The sequence below is a fragment of the Buteo buteo genome, chromosome 14 (assembly GCF_964188355.1).
Source record: "Buteo buteo chromosome 14, bButBut1.hap1.1, whole genome shotgun sequence".
NCBI lineage: Eukaryota > Metazoa > Chordata > Aves > Accipitriformes > Accipitridae > Buteo > Buteo buteo.
In genome coordinates, this window is record NC_134184.1 from 2,943,879 (window position 1) to 2,957,621 (window position 13,743).

At 37.6% G+C, this 13,743-nt stretch overlaps 1 protein-coding gene across 5 annotated transcripts in view; it reads right to left on the reverse strand.

The window, feature by feature from the left end:
* Nucleotides 1-13,743, reverse strand: part of TPP2 (tripeptidyl peptidase 2) — a 53,528-nt gene that overhangs the window by 25,576 nt on the left and 14,209 nt on the right. For all 5 annotated transcript variants that reach the window (XR_012652902.1, XR_012652903.1, XR_012652904.1 and 2 more), the window contains exons 10-18: nucleotides 11,953-12,052; nucleotides 9,768-9,916; nucleotides 9,518-9,633; nucleotides 7,708-7,876; nucleotides 5,578-5,735; nucleotides 4,154-4,230; nucleotides 3,088-3,194; nucleotides 2,130-2,284; nucleotides 853-969 (exon numbers count right to left, since the gene is read on the reverse strand). Coding sequence is in view for 2 of the 5 variants with exons in the window: in XM_075045895.1 (XP_074901996.1) it covers nucleotides 853-969; nucleotides 2,130-2,284; nucleotides 3,088-3,194; nucleotides 4,154-4,230; nucleotides 5,578-5,735; nucleotides 7,708-7,876; nucleotides 9,518-9,633; nucleotides 9,768-9,916; nucleotides 11,953-12,052 (1,148 nt within the window). In the remaining 3 variants the exon portion in view is untranslated. The remainder of the gene's footprint in view (nucleotides 1-852; nucleotides 970-2,129; nucleotides 2,285-3,087; nucleotides 3,195-4,153; nucleotides 4,231-5,577; nucleotides 5,736-7,707; nucleotides 7,877-9,517; nucleotides 9,634-9,767; nucleotides 9,917-11,952; nucleotides 12,053-13,743) is intronic.

Consider the following 13,743-nt stretch of genomic DNA (forward strand, 5'->3'; position numbering starts at 1 on the left):
TGCTCTTTTTTGACCAGTTTATTCAGCTCTTAGGGCCTGAATACATCCAAATTCACCCATGGGACAGCTATAATTTGCTCTGGCCCTTAGCTGAAAAAAAAGCGAGGAGCCAGGATAAATTAGCATGGTGCTGTTTCATGTAGGTATTGCCATCTCAGCTCTCAAAAAGAGCCCTCTCCTGAGGGAGGCAAAGTCAAGCCAAGCCAGACTGCACAGCACAGCAAAGAACAGAGGAGCAAGTCAATATTATCATGCTAATGTTTTTAGGAACTTTTTCAATCCTTTAGTATCACGGGGCCTTAGGAATCGCTACACTACCCATCCACTGTGCCTTCAACTGCCCTAAATGATGAATCTCAAGCCAATCAGCACATCTCAATAAAACACTGAACAGAAATTTTAATGATAGTTTATTCTGAAAATGGTATTCAGAGTACTGTCTATTAGCAATGGTAGTCTAGATATTCAAGTTCAAGAACTGTGGTCCCAGCAAATTTTATTCATACAAACACTTGCTAGTGTAAGTATAGTTACAATTTCAGCCTTTTAGTATGTCCTTTCTATTGGTGCTGGGTTTGGGATTTTTGTTTGTTGGGGTTTTTCTTCCTGTCTATTTTTCCCCCCTACTGATTTATAATGAAAAGACAGGAAAAAAATCATAAATAATGGTAATGGGCATTTCTGTGGGACTGAACTCCTGTTTACCTATTTATAAGAGAAAACATGAACATCTCATGTATAAAGGTACTTTTAGTCTTTCTAAATACAGGCAAGAACGAATAAAAACTTTTTTTATTCTGAGATACCGCAGGACTTCAGAATAATTCTAAATAAACACTCTGGAAAACTTACCATGTTTAGCTGAGGAGTAGCACAAAGTACACCATGGAAAGAAATTGTGTAATTAATGCTAACATCACTAAGGCTTGCCCACCACCGAGCAACACAAAATTCAATGGTTTTTCCAGCCTGGATAACAAAAGCACAAAGTTAGACTCAAGATCCCATTTTCGCCTTCTATTCAACCCAGCCTCCCTCATCCCAAGACAAAAAAAATGGAGTATAGCTCAAAAAAGACCCTGTTATGTCCAGTTTACTGCAGTTGTATAGGTTTGTACAGTACCAAATAAGACATTATACTTGGTCCAGAAAACACAAGAAAGCTCCAGAATAGGATGACTGATGACCACATCAAAACTAAGGTGCCAGGGGTATACCCTCCAGAGAAAGGTACAGCTTTTAAATATTACATCTTCCTTTCCTATCCTTCAAATTAGGCAGACAGGTTAGTTCATAGATGAGTTTAATATGTGTGCCCTAGAAAAAGTGTATCAGAAAAAGAGATCCCATCCTCTGCCTTTTAAGACGACATGAAGCTTGGGAGGTTTCGGGATTTTTTTTTGGTTTTGTTTTTCGTTTTGGTTTGTTTTTTTTTTTTTTTTTTTTTTTTTTTTAACTAACATGCTAAAATTCACAATGTGTCAGTGGGACAAACTTAGCTTAGGGTCCCCCACCTGGCCTTTTCACAGAGTGTAAGGGACTGAATAGCACAGAAATCATAACCACTCTTAGGCTTTAGAGCTATACAAATAAATTAAGCAAGGCAGGGGACCAGCTTGAGAACTGAACTCTTTATCATCCACAGCCCTGACCTGTTAGCTCACTCGGTGGTTCTGTTTTGGACTCCTGAGCTAGCATTATTCAAGCTAAGCCTGCTGTATCTAAGCAGTATGAATGTAAGCCAGTCAGTTATCACCTGACTTCAACATCAAGATGTCCCAGATTACCACATCAAGCACTAAAGGCAAAATATGCTGAATTACATCTATCGAACAAATCATAGCCCCTATTTTAAAGGGAAACAAACTGGTTTATATAAACAAGTACCAACAAATTAAAGAGATTAATATGCATTATAAGGGCATTACCAAATAATTAAGAATCACTAGCAAGCTATTGGACATCTTTTCAAAACTGACAACCAGATGCATTCACTACTGTAAAAAACCTATGATTTCTTGGGTTTGGGGTTTTTCTTAGGGAAAAAAAAAGTCCAGAATGAGTTATGTTATACTGCACTGATACTGCACTTTCTCTCTCTTGCCCCATGCCACCCTAAGGTAACTTACTAAGACAGGAAATGCTTCAGTCACTGATCCTTTTTCTGGTAAGGATGAAAATTTGTAGAACTCATGACTTCTATAGGCTTTTTGTTTCACCAGCTGAACAGCATGAAGCACAAACTTGGCCGTCACATCAGCTGAACATGAACATACTGTCACTTCTAGATTAAAGAAAAAAATTAAGTTTAGTTTGGAAAGACAAGAATTTTAGAAGGAAAGCAGCGATTCAGCAAAAAACCACTAGTTTCACAAGTAATTTAAGAAATTATGCAGTACCCCAAGTGGCTCCATATGTGAATAATGCTTATATATCAGTTATTTACAAAGACTCTTTCAGATTAAGGAAAGCTAGCTAAATTCAGAGATCAGTTAAGAGAAACATGACTCACCTAAATGGTGAAAATTAATCAGATACTACAGATGTATAATCTGTACAGGACAGACTGCTGCTGAACTCCAAATTAAGAGTCTTATCACTAAGTTCAGTCTAAATGAAAGATCCTTGAAAGGATTATTAATTAGTAATCCCACACAGGAAGACGAGGAGAAAAACCTTTTCTTCCCGCCTTGGAGAATTATGAGCTACTTGCCTATTATGAAAATCACATTTTCTTCAGTTAAGACATCTTTCAACACTACATCCATATACCTTGAAAACTAGGCAAACCTCAGACAGTAATACTTCTCCACAAGCTTGGGGTAATCCTCCCGTTATGGGCAATCACTTCAGACTGTATTTGCTGCTTTCTAGAAGACTGAGAATCAGGATTCTACTATACCAGAAACCATGAGATAACTCAAAACCCACTCTTCTAAGAGCTTAAATCCAATAAACATTTTACATATTCCTGGGTCAAATCCTTCAGTTCTTGTTCAGGCAGAACTCGAAATGATTTCAAAACAACTTTGTCAAGTCTGACAGATGTGATTTTTTTTATTTAATTAATGTGGTCATTTTCCTTACCAGCCCATGTAGCTCCCTGTGGAACATCAATGAAGTGCCTTCGGATTTGACCAGGTTTAAAATGAACATCTGTATATGTCACATCATAGCTTGATGATTCATCTACTCTGTATGTCAAAAAGAAAACACAAACAGTAATAAAACAAGCTGTGAAGCCTCCTTTTTTTAAGTTTTTTTTAAATGCAAAAATACTCTCAAATAAAAAGCATACAATGAGGCTATTTAGTCCTTAGCACCACTTATTTTAATCCACACTAGTACAGAAACTGACAGCACAACGTATGTAAAAGATTTAAAACATCAGCTCCACCACATTATGTAGACACCCTCCCCGCCTCCCTGAAGTTACTGTGCTTAAATAAAAGTATCAAAGAATCCTAGATTTCAGTGGATCTGCTCTTCCTGGCTGAGTGACTTTCCACTAAAGTGAGTTAAGGTATGTAAGAAGTAATATTCCTATGAATGAGTTAGAGAAAAGTTACTTTTTCTTCCCCAGGGCAGATTGTCCACTGAATAGGTTTAATAAGACACTCGCCTTCCTTATCAACATCACTGAATTCATATGTTTAAACCAATGAAGGGCACAATACTAACCCTCTAAATTCGCTGCATTAAAGTCATGATGGAAACTTATCCCAACATTCACCTGTCAAATAATGTCCCCGCCTTTATGTACTCTAGTCCACCAGTTAGAAATGAAAAAAACCCAACCAAACCCCAAACTGCAGTTGACTGACATCTACGAGTATACTGATTGATTCTTTGGTCAACAATCCAGAAGTCATCTGTATTCTGATGGACCAGGAAGCTGCTGCCACTGTGGCTAAGCCCACCAGAACACACTTGCCTTCTGGCTGCCGGTACCAAAACTACAAAAAAGCCACTGGTGTATAAGTCTGCTCCGAGAATCTCTTCAGATCTCTGCTCCCTTATCAATGTTAGTAGTGAGTTCAAGAACTCCCAGAGAAAGAAGGTGGTTAACTAAAGTGGGTGGTTGACAAGTAAAGTGGGTACAGAAAACAAAACTAAACTTAGAAAAAAGCACATAAAAACTGGGTTTACTAACCTTGTTGGTATAACAACAGTTATTGGAACTCTGAACAGAGGGCCTGCATTAGGCATTGCTATATCATATCCACACACCTAAGAAAGTAAAATACAGCCACTTAAAATCTTTAGTCAAAATGAAATTATAGAAGACAACGTTAAACTTAAACTAGTTGCAGAGTATTTTGAATCTTTGTAGTTATCACTGCAGAAAAAAATAATCTTCATTTGACAAGTGTCACCCTAGAAACAGTAAAACAGCGACATTCACCAAGAAAAAAAAAAATACTAGTTTTCACACTTAGCTAATTTCAGTCTTTCCCCAGAAGTTTTCAAGATTTCAACCCACATTTGATAGTCCCTTTATCAAAAGCTCAACCTAGTTTCAGAATTTGTCCCAAACAGCCTTATTATTTCATTTCAGCTATTTTGGTTTTTGTATTAAAAATATTTTAATCCTTATTTTCCAGGATTATGTTTGAGAAAATACAGTTTGATTTACCACACTTTTCATGGTCAAGCTTTAAACACTATCTCTGAAAATCTGTTGCATCATCACTTTGCTAAAATATTCTCAGTGGTACTGTAGAAGACTTGTAACTCTAAGCATCTTAAGGAAGTCACTTCTACAAAGCAAGCTGGTATCATCTCCATTATGATCAACTACAATGCAATGGAAACATTTCAATGTTAATATAAGGTTTGGGATGAGGACAGAGAGGGCTGAAAAATATTTTTTGCTGGTGGGTTTCTTTTGCAGGAAAGGGGATGGTTGGGAGAGAAAATGAGAAATTTAATGGCTTTTGTATTAAAATTTGTCCAAATTTGAACATAGCTACTCAAAGTCAGCAAAATGCTTCTGCTGTCACAGCCATTACCACGCATTTTTCTCCTTCACCTTCCAAAATGGGATAGGGTAGAGGTGAGGAAACAAGAAAATAGGTTGCATCACTGTACCCAAGCAACACCTCAAGGTAAAGCAAAATCTTGGGTCCATATAAGACTGCACAGCAACATCACAAAAGCTAGGCCAGTCCTTAAGCCACCACAGAAAGAGAGAAATATTTAAGACCTCATAAAACCACAAATCTCTATCCTCAATAATAATACAGGACTGAGCCAGATAGTCAAAGGTGAAAGTATATCCAGAGGAAAAAACCTTAATGAATGGTTATTTATTTGGTTTATATTTCCTATATGCTTTTATTTCTTAAACACAGATACTCAAAGTCCCATTGGCATGTGCTATACAACACTGTATAGCATAACTACTTCTGAGCCCTGGATTCCACCTGTATAGTGAAATGGAGTGTGGCAGTATTTTCTGGTCTGTACAGCACACAGCTTTTATTGCCTTAAAAATTACTTCTGTAAAAAGTTGACAGAGACCAAATGAAAAGGAAAGGGCACACAATCTTCCTTAGAACATCAATACTTCAATACCTCTGTATAATGCAGTCCTTCTCTCAGGCCACGTGGATCCACACGAATATTTATGTGTCGACACTGGTTCATAAGCTCTAAATGACTAGGACACTGGACCCATGGTGCAGTTGAAGTTAAAGCTAAATGAAGCTGGAGAGATATTCTTTCAGTATTTTCTGTCAAGAAACAAATTTAAAAATCAGTTCAAGAACAGAAACGTGTGCTCATATTCTACTATAACACAGTATTTGCCATTAAAATGTACACACACATCAATAAAATGTAATAGGAACCAATCCTTAGGGCCCCTGGATGTCAGATTCTCCACAAAGGACAGTGTTCCATATTGTTTCTTTTAACTTGAGAAAAACAGAATAGCAGCAGTGTACAGTAAAATAAAGGTTGTACCCAATTTCCCCCCCGAAACAGTCAAACCTGACAAAGTCAAAGGTAGGCTAGTAAGCAATGCTTCAATTACCCACAACATAGTCTGGAAGCAGGTATAAACTTTCTTATATAGATACAAAGTCTTGCCTAATGCAGAGAAATACAATAAAAAGCAATTGCACTGATTCTGAAGGTTATGCCAATTACCAAATTACATTATACAGCAACGTAAGCAAGAGGTATAGTCTATTAAAAAATTACTATGCTAATCTAGTCTGCCTTTGCAACCAGTCAATTTAGCCGATTTTGCAAATTAGCTTCCATGTCAAAAAAGCTATGGGTTAAAGAACAGCTTCCAGAAAAGCATCCAACCCTAGCTGAAATGTTTTAGTGATTAAAAACCAGCTTTCTCTTGCTCTAAAGATTAATGACACTTTGAAAAAAAATTTCCACGTTTCCTGGTCCTAATTAACCTTAGCTTAATTTTCAGACATTTAATTACAACTTTGTTAAGTAGAGAAAAGAGCACTCTTATCAATGTAACTCCCTTGTAGGTACATGAGAAGCAATAAGAGCTCAAAGAGAACTTCAACAGAGAGACTGAGCAGATTAGCCTCCCTTAACCTCTTACTCCAATTTCTCAAACTCAGTCTTGAAAACACCAGACACAGCACAGCAATAACAATTGACAGGTACTAGGGAAACAACATCATGCTACAGCCAGTCATCCGTTACGAATGTCTAACGATGTTTTCAGATTGTTTGCTTCCTGCAGAAGAGTCTATTGTATGATTATTTTATTTCTCCATGTCATATGGTAAATTTAAAAAGCACCGATTGCAATGTAACCTGTCAAACAACCAAGTTTCTGAGTCAGTAACCTGTCCTGATTCATACCCGTTCTTGCACTAAATAAACTCAACCCTTTGTCACATGCCAACCTTCCTGGGGAACACTGGTTTTAGGAAAGGAATTAATATCAGTAACAAGCTCTCACATGGACCATTTTTTAATACAATCTAATTCAGTCTCTCAGTAAGTTCCAATTTGTATTTAATCAAGTAAAGCAGGGCAAAACAGTTTATGGAGAAAAGATGTCAAACCTTTATTTTGTTTCAGACAAGTTACTTTTACCCTGTTAGTAAGTAACTAAACCTGTATCAGTTCCAGTATTGTCTTTAGATATATTTATGTTTATCCATTATTAGACACTGAATATAAGTCTAGTTTGTTAAACTAAGGTTTTTCTCAGGTTGTGGAAACTTCTATAAAGTCCAAATGTAGAATTTATAGTCTTTAAATAACTGAGAAACTAATTTCTGGGTAAGTTCTTTCATCTTTAGAACAGTAATCATTTTTGACAAGAGTTATCTACAACAAAACCCCTGAAGTTCTATAATTTCATGAAACATTAGGGATATTTGATTATTTTTCTGTATTTTTCCCTAGCCCCACAACTTCATTTTACGTTTCTTCAGAACAAAGAGAGATCCCTTTTTTCAGTGAGAGGAAGCATGAAGCAACAGACTCCCCGAAAACATGTAAGTGCTGCAGTCAAAAGTCTGAGGTTAGAATGGAAATGGGTTTTAGCTGCATGCCTTCATTTACTATGAAATTTAGAGTTGCACTTACTCCTTTCACGGTACAGAGTCCTATCACTCCTCATTAATCACAGCTTTTTTATTTAAAGATTACACTTTATTTCTGCCTGCCCGCCCGCCCCCCCCCCCCCCCCCCCCGCATAAAAAAGCTCTTTCCTACCTGTATTCTCAGGAAAGACAGGTTCTATGCCAACCCCATGATCAGAAGGTGCAGCTATCTGGGCAGGATCTCTGAGGTAGATTCCACGGTTGCTGCCAACAGTAACTGTAAAGCCTATGTTACTTGTTAATGATGAATTCTGAATGAGGTAGTCATAGGCTTTATCAACCTGTTCGAAAGAACACATTCTAAATTACCAAATTTCAACTTAATAGTAATTTAGGCATAATATCTTCAGTATGAAGTGTCCAGCAAGCACAGCAACAAACAGTGAAGCAACTCATGTGCCACCTGAGACACCCTGACTGCACCTTACACAATACTCAGCTAAGAAAATGAGGCAACATTTTCAGTCTGCAACAGCCACACAGAGCAGAGTCAAGACCATTAAACAGAAACAAACAAACAAAATTGACAAATGTCCTCTGCTACAAATCCATCAAAAGATGCATACCAGAAGTTCTCACAGATGACTTCAAACATAAGAAGGACTTCAAAGGCCCAGACCTACTATGCTAATTTAGGTGCCTTTCTCATATGTGGAGCAACACTAGTTAAGCATTTAAACCTTTTATACAATACCAGAAGTTGAGCAGTTGAAAAGAGACAAGCAGTATGGGATGCCCATGTAAGTTTTATATATTGATACAAAAAGAGAATCGGGTCATGAAATCCAGCCGTGGATTTAAGTAAATGAGCTGTCACAGTAAACTCTGATGACAAGTTCACCTTTTCGTTTTAAAAAGACACCCTTCTATCCTGTTTTCTATTCTACTGACTCCAAAAATCTTATGTTCTCTTCTACTTCACGGTGAGCTACCTTCACCAGCAGAGATTAGGGCACTCTCCTTTGAGGCAAGTGGACATACAACAGCCTCGGTCTCCCAGATCAGAGTTTTAACCACATGTTTTAACACATGCTTTAAAATCACAGACTACCGAGTCATAAGATATGACTGGTGCATTTCATTTTTCCGGGGTGATGTTTTTTGATATGGCTACCAACATTTTTTTCTTCTGTATTAAACTCAGTGTTACATATGTGCTTAGCAGACATTACCTACTGGGTTCTAGCGTCTCCAGAACACGAGTTTAGGGTTAAGCATTTAATATGTAGCATCTTTAAGCATGAGAGCAAAATCTCAGTACCTCTATTTGGCTAGGAGGGGAGTGACTACAGGCAAAAACCAGCAGCAGCTCTTTAAGAACCTAAGCTTATGCATAGGGACACTATGCCTTCATCCTACAAAGGATCACATCACAGATTTCCAAGCTACTTAGAAGTGCACAGGATACAATGAACACTCAAGACTTTTCAGTGCAGGCCCAGAACAAAGTCATCGCACAACTGCAGCTGTGTTACTTTGTAAACCAGCATGGGTATCTCTGCATTTTCACTGCCCAGAACTTACAGTTCCAGCTTTTGACTGCACAAACCAAGTTCAGCTCTCTCTGACAATAGCATAAGAACATTTTTTAACGTTAGCACAGAATTTAGGCATCCAAATCCACATGTGGGTGATAAAAATCCACATCCCACTTTTATGTCCACATACCTTTTTGACCAGTCTAAGAATGTGTCTAGTTAGCACATTTATTCTACAATAACTGCATGCTGCAACTGAAAGAACCATCTCAATCCTCCTCCCCTCCCACTACATTCCCTTCTTCTCCCTCAATCAGATCTGAGAATCAAGTAGCATGGGAGCAAACTGAGTGAGCTCATCTAGAAAGCTGTTTGGGTTTTTTTGTGGATTAGTTTTGGACTGGCAGTTATGTATATTATTTTGGGTTTTTTGCTAGTGAGTACCTGAATAATTCCATGTCCTTGTGCAAATACTTCTATGTTTTCAGCCTTTACTGCAGTATTTTCTAAAGCTCTTCTGACAGAATGAACAGTGTAATGAATATCATTAGCCTTGAGACCTGAAATTAAAAAAAAGGTTATTATTGGATACAACAAAAAATTTGAAAGTTACAGCATTATTTTTTTTTTAAGAGGAAAAAGTATCTAATCTCTTTTAGACTATGCATCTGTATTGAAGATTGTAGCACATTACCTGACAATACTAACGCAATGCCTCCGCATGCATTGGGAGAAGACATGGATGTGCCATTCATGAGTTGTGTTCCTCGCAGGGTCCAGTTTGGAACAGAAGCAATAGCACCTCCTGGGGCACTGATACTTACTCCAAGAGCTCCATCAGTGCTAGTGTTAAAACAGAATGGTTGAAAACCAAACATTTTTTTCTGCACACTTTATCTTGAAGTTATCCATGCACTTAAAAAAATTATTTTAGAGAACACAAGTATATTACTTCACTAAATCCATTAACCCATTAAACCCAAGAAAAAACATGCCACTAAACAGCAATTTAAAATCTCACATTAATCAGCTATGCCTGTTTTACAGGGAAAGTTTTCTAAACTTTCACTCCTTCAATACTTCTCACCAGGCTTCAGTTTAGTCAGCAGAGTATCTTCTGGGATTTCAATTAGAAAATGCACACAAACCAACCTATTAAACACTTCAATACATAAATTAGTATTCTACAAAGCCTATTTAACAGTTATTCTTTTTAAAGAAAAATAGTAAAAGGGAGAGGAAGACTAGAAAAGAGTCAAACTCCAGATCTCTTATTTTGCATGTTGCCACTTGAATACCAGGTCAAATTCTGAATTACAATACAGAACCTGAGACAAGGAGAGCAGGGGGAGAAGACAAAAAAAGGAACATCAAGACATGGATAGGCCCAGGATCAGCTGGGCCTAAGCCACCTTTCTCTCTTGCCCAAGCATATTTAAGAATGGAGCAAGTACATATGGCACAGTTAAAGCAGCATCTAGTTTTCAACTCTATGAGCTAGTATATTCCATCTTCCTTGTTCTGGATAGACAAAAATTCCAGCACTTGAATAAGGACAGCACTATTAAGTTTTCTGGAGAGGCAGGGTATTTTAGGGTATTTGTATCCCACACTAACAGCTTCATATGTCTCAAATCTGTCTCAAATCAGAGTACTCTCAGTATAATACCTTAATGTAACGTCTTGACATATTTTATGACAGCCCTATACAAACAACAAGTTCTGTATCACGACACTTCTCACCAAGCAGTGCACAGCATATCTGCCCAAAAGCCGCTCCCGCTTACTCGGACAGACTGATCCCCTACCCCAGGCCTGCTCTCACAAAGCTTCAGGAACTCTCCAGTCACCTGCGTGCTGCACCCTACACAAGGGGAATCCTCCTTTGGCCAGACTTGGGACTTGCAGCTGACATATGCTCATTCTGACTATTTTACAAGGTGACAAAGCACACGACAATTCTACATAATAAGGTTCTTGGAACAATATACTTGTCTGTAAATATACAAACACCATGACAGCTAACTTTAAAGACCAATGCTAATAGAGAAGCATTTGCTATGTAACCAGCAAATAAACCAAGGACCAACCTCAAGCCACGTTTTTTGTTTTTTCTTCATCCAATACTACTGTAGGCTAAACTACAAAAGATAGTATACAGTAACTCCACGACTCGCAAGAACAATTCCAAAGTCTAAACACAGGCAAGAACTCAGGAAGAGACGCTATTCTTTTTTTCTTCTTTTGGTTACTACATTACTATCAAATGCTTCCGAGACATGAAATAAAACTGAAGTTTTCATTGTCCCTAAATTTTCTTTTAAAGATCTTTGAGATAATTTTCTATAACATGAGGTAGAAAAGCATTTTTTTTCCTGCTTACTCACACCTCTACTGGACTCAAGCAAAACCCTTGAGTTAGTTGTGCCATCACAGAAATGTCACCGAAGTCAGAAGTAACACCACTTCGGTAACAGTATTTCTTTTAATCTTCAATGCTAACAGAAGAGTTAACTTCACCACACTAACTTAATGAAATAAATACTATGGAAAAAATAATCTGAAAAAATAAATTTCAGAAAAAGAACAAGTTTCCAAACAACTTTTCAACAACTTTTATCATCTCTAAATAGGTTTGCACTCATTAAATACGCTTTCCTGAAACACACAGGTTATGCCGAAGCAGTTCAGCAGTCTTCTCCCTCCGCCAGGAGTTCTAGAGCCTGACATACGAAGGCCTTCCAAGAACAGCAGGCTACCTACACTCTTCCCATGGGAAAGAGATACTGTTGTTCTGGTATTAATGAACAATTTTTAGATTTTTTAATTACATAATCTGAACCCCAAAATAATGAATTTGTTCTTTCAGTATAGCCTACCTAGGCCCTCTGGATGACCAAGTATATTGATTTGCTGGCAGTTTTTCTCTTAAAGAGTATTCAGCAACCATCATGTCAGGTGATACGTAGGCACCAACACCTGCAAAAACATTCAAGCATTTTAGATGTACAATGAATTTCTATTAAAAGCAAAAATAAATTATTTCTGTGTTTTAAATTCTTCACTATGAAAAACTTTTGCTTGACATTTAAAAATGGAAACACAGATTTCCCATCTCATTAAATCCAGGTATCTTTACATAGCAAGTGTTACTGCATAGCATGCTGCTTTACAATGCAGATGGTCATACTGTATAATATTAAAATATTATGTCACCCTCAAAAGTTTCATTTTTATTCAAACTGAAGAGAATGTATTCACCTTCTATGTTTCTTTCACAACAGATCACTTTTACATGTCTCCACTCTCTCCCACACCCCTTTGGCTGTGTTTACACTGTTACATACACCAACCATGCCTCAAAGCAATCTATGTGAATTGGTCCGTGTTCACGTGGCTCACAGCTACATCACTTGGAGCAGATGGCCACATCCACACAGCTCAAACACAGTGATGAGACAGTCATTACTTTCCTGTATATCAGTTCAAAGTGACCAAAGCATCTAAATGACTACATCAAAGCCTGCTAAAGTTGTATTTTTAGAACACGATGTCAAGGATGCACACTGCATCCATGCCATGTACCTATTTTGAAGTGTACTCTCCATTTTCTTTATGGCACAAGCACCATCAGGATGGTAGAAAACTACCATACCAAGCTGACAAACAAATCTGGCAAGGTCTGTGTCCATACTGCCTGTGTGAACCAAGCCAACGTGTTGACTGTATTTTGCTTTACCCTCAAAAACCAAAATAAACCTATCCGGTTCACTCCAGATGGAGTACAAGGAGCAAGCTACTTAGCATGCAGGGTGAATGATCACCCAGTCGCCACAGTGATACAGCAAGTAAGGTGAATTGACAGCATAGATACACTGTAAGAGCAAAGCCAATGGAGACCTGAAAAGAGCTTGACAGTTCCAGTTCCAACCCCCAGTCTCAGCAGTGGTGTAATTGCAGATTAACTTTTAGAAAGTAATCAGTGTTAATTCTACTAGCTGTCCTGAAATAGTGTGTCTCCGACTTTCAAGTCTACATTATAAGTCTTCTTGCATGAGAATTCTGAGATTTAACAAGCACCTTGTGTAATGCAGTAATGCAGCATCAGAGGATTTATATAAAAATTAAGACTAGGGAAATTACCCCCGAATGCTAGACCTTTTACTAAGTCTTATACCTCAATCTTTCACTGAAACTTCAAAAACATACACTAGCCCATCAGAAAACCCAATTCTTATGCCAGTAATAGACTTGCACAGAAGTGGCACTGCAGCTGGAAGATTCTTCCCCTAGAAGGACTTGTCTAGGTCATGTCATGGGATTATTTTATATCCAAATTAAAAAGCTTCATTTTACTACAGATAGAAGTTAGAGTATCTGATGAAGACAGATGATCTAAAGCTGTGGTTCTGACAATTCAGAATGCATTACAAGACCTTCCAGAAGATTAATTGGAATCCGACTTACATTTTTTACAAGTCGAATTTACCAGCAGCTAATGGTCTGAGTGGTGTGCTCAGACAGTTACAGTTAAAAAAATAATCTTGGAATCTTCAAGTAGGTGAGACCACAAAGATTTCTTCTGCAAATTTTATACAAAGCCACATCAAATCAAGACCATCCACCTTCTACCTCTGTTTTTTACAGAAAGTAATGTCTCTAACTGTAAG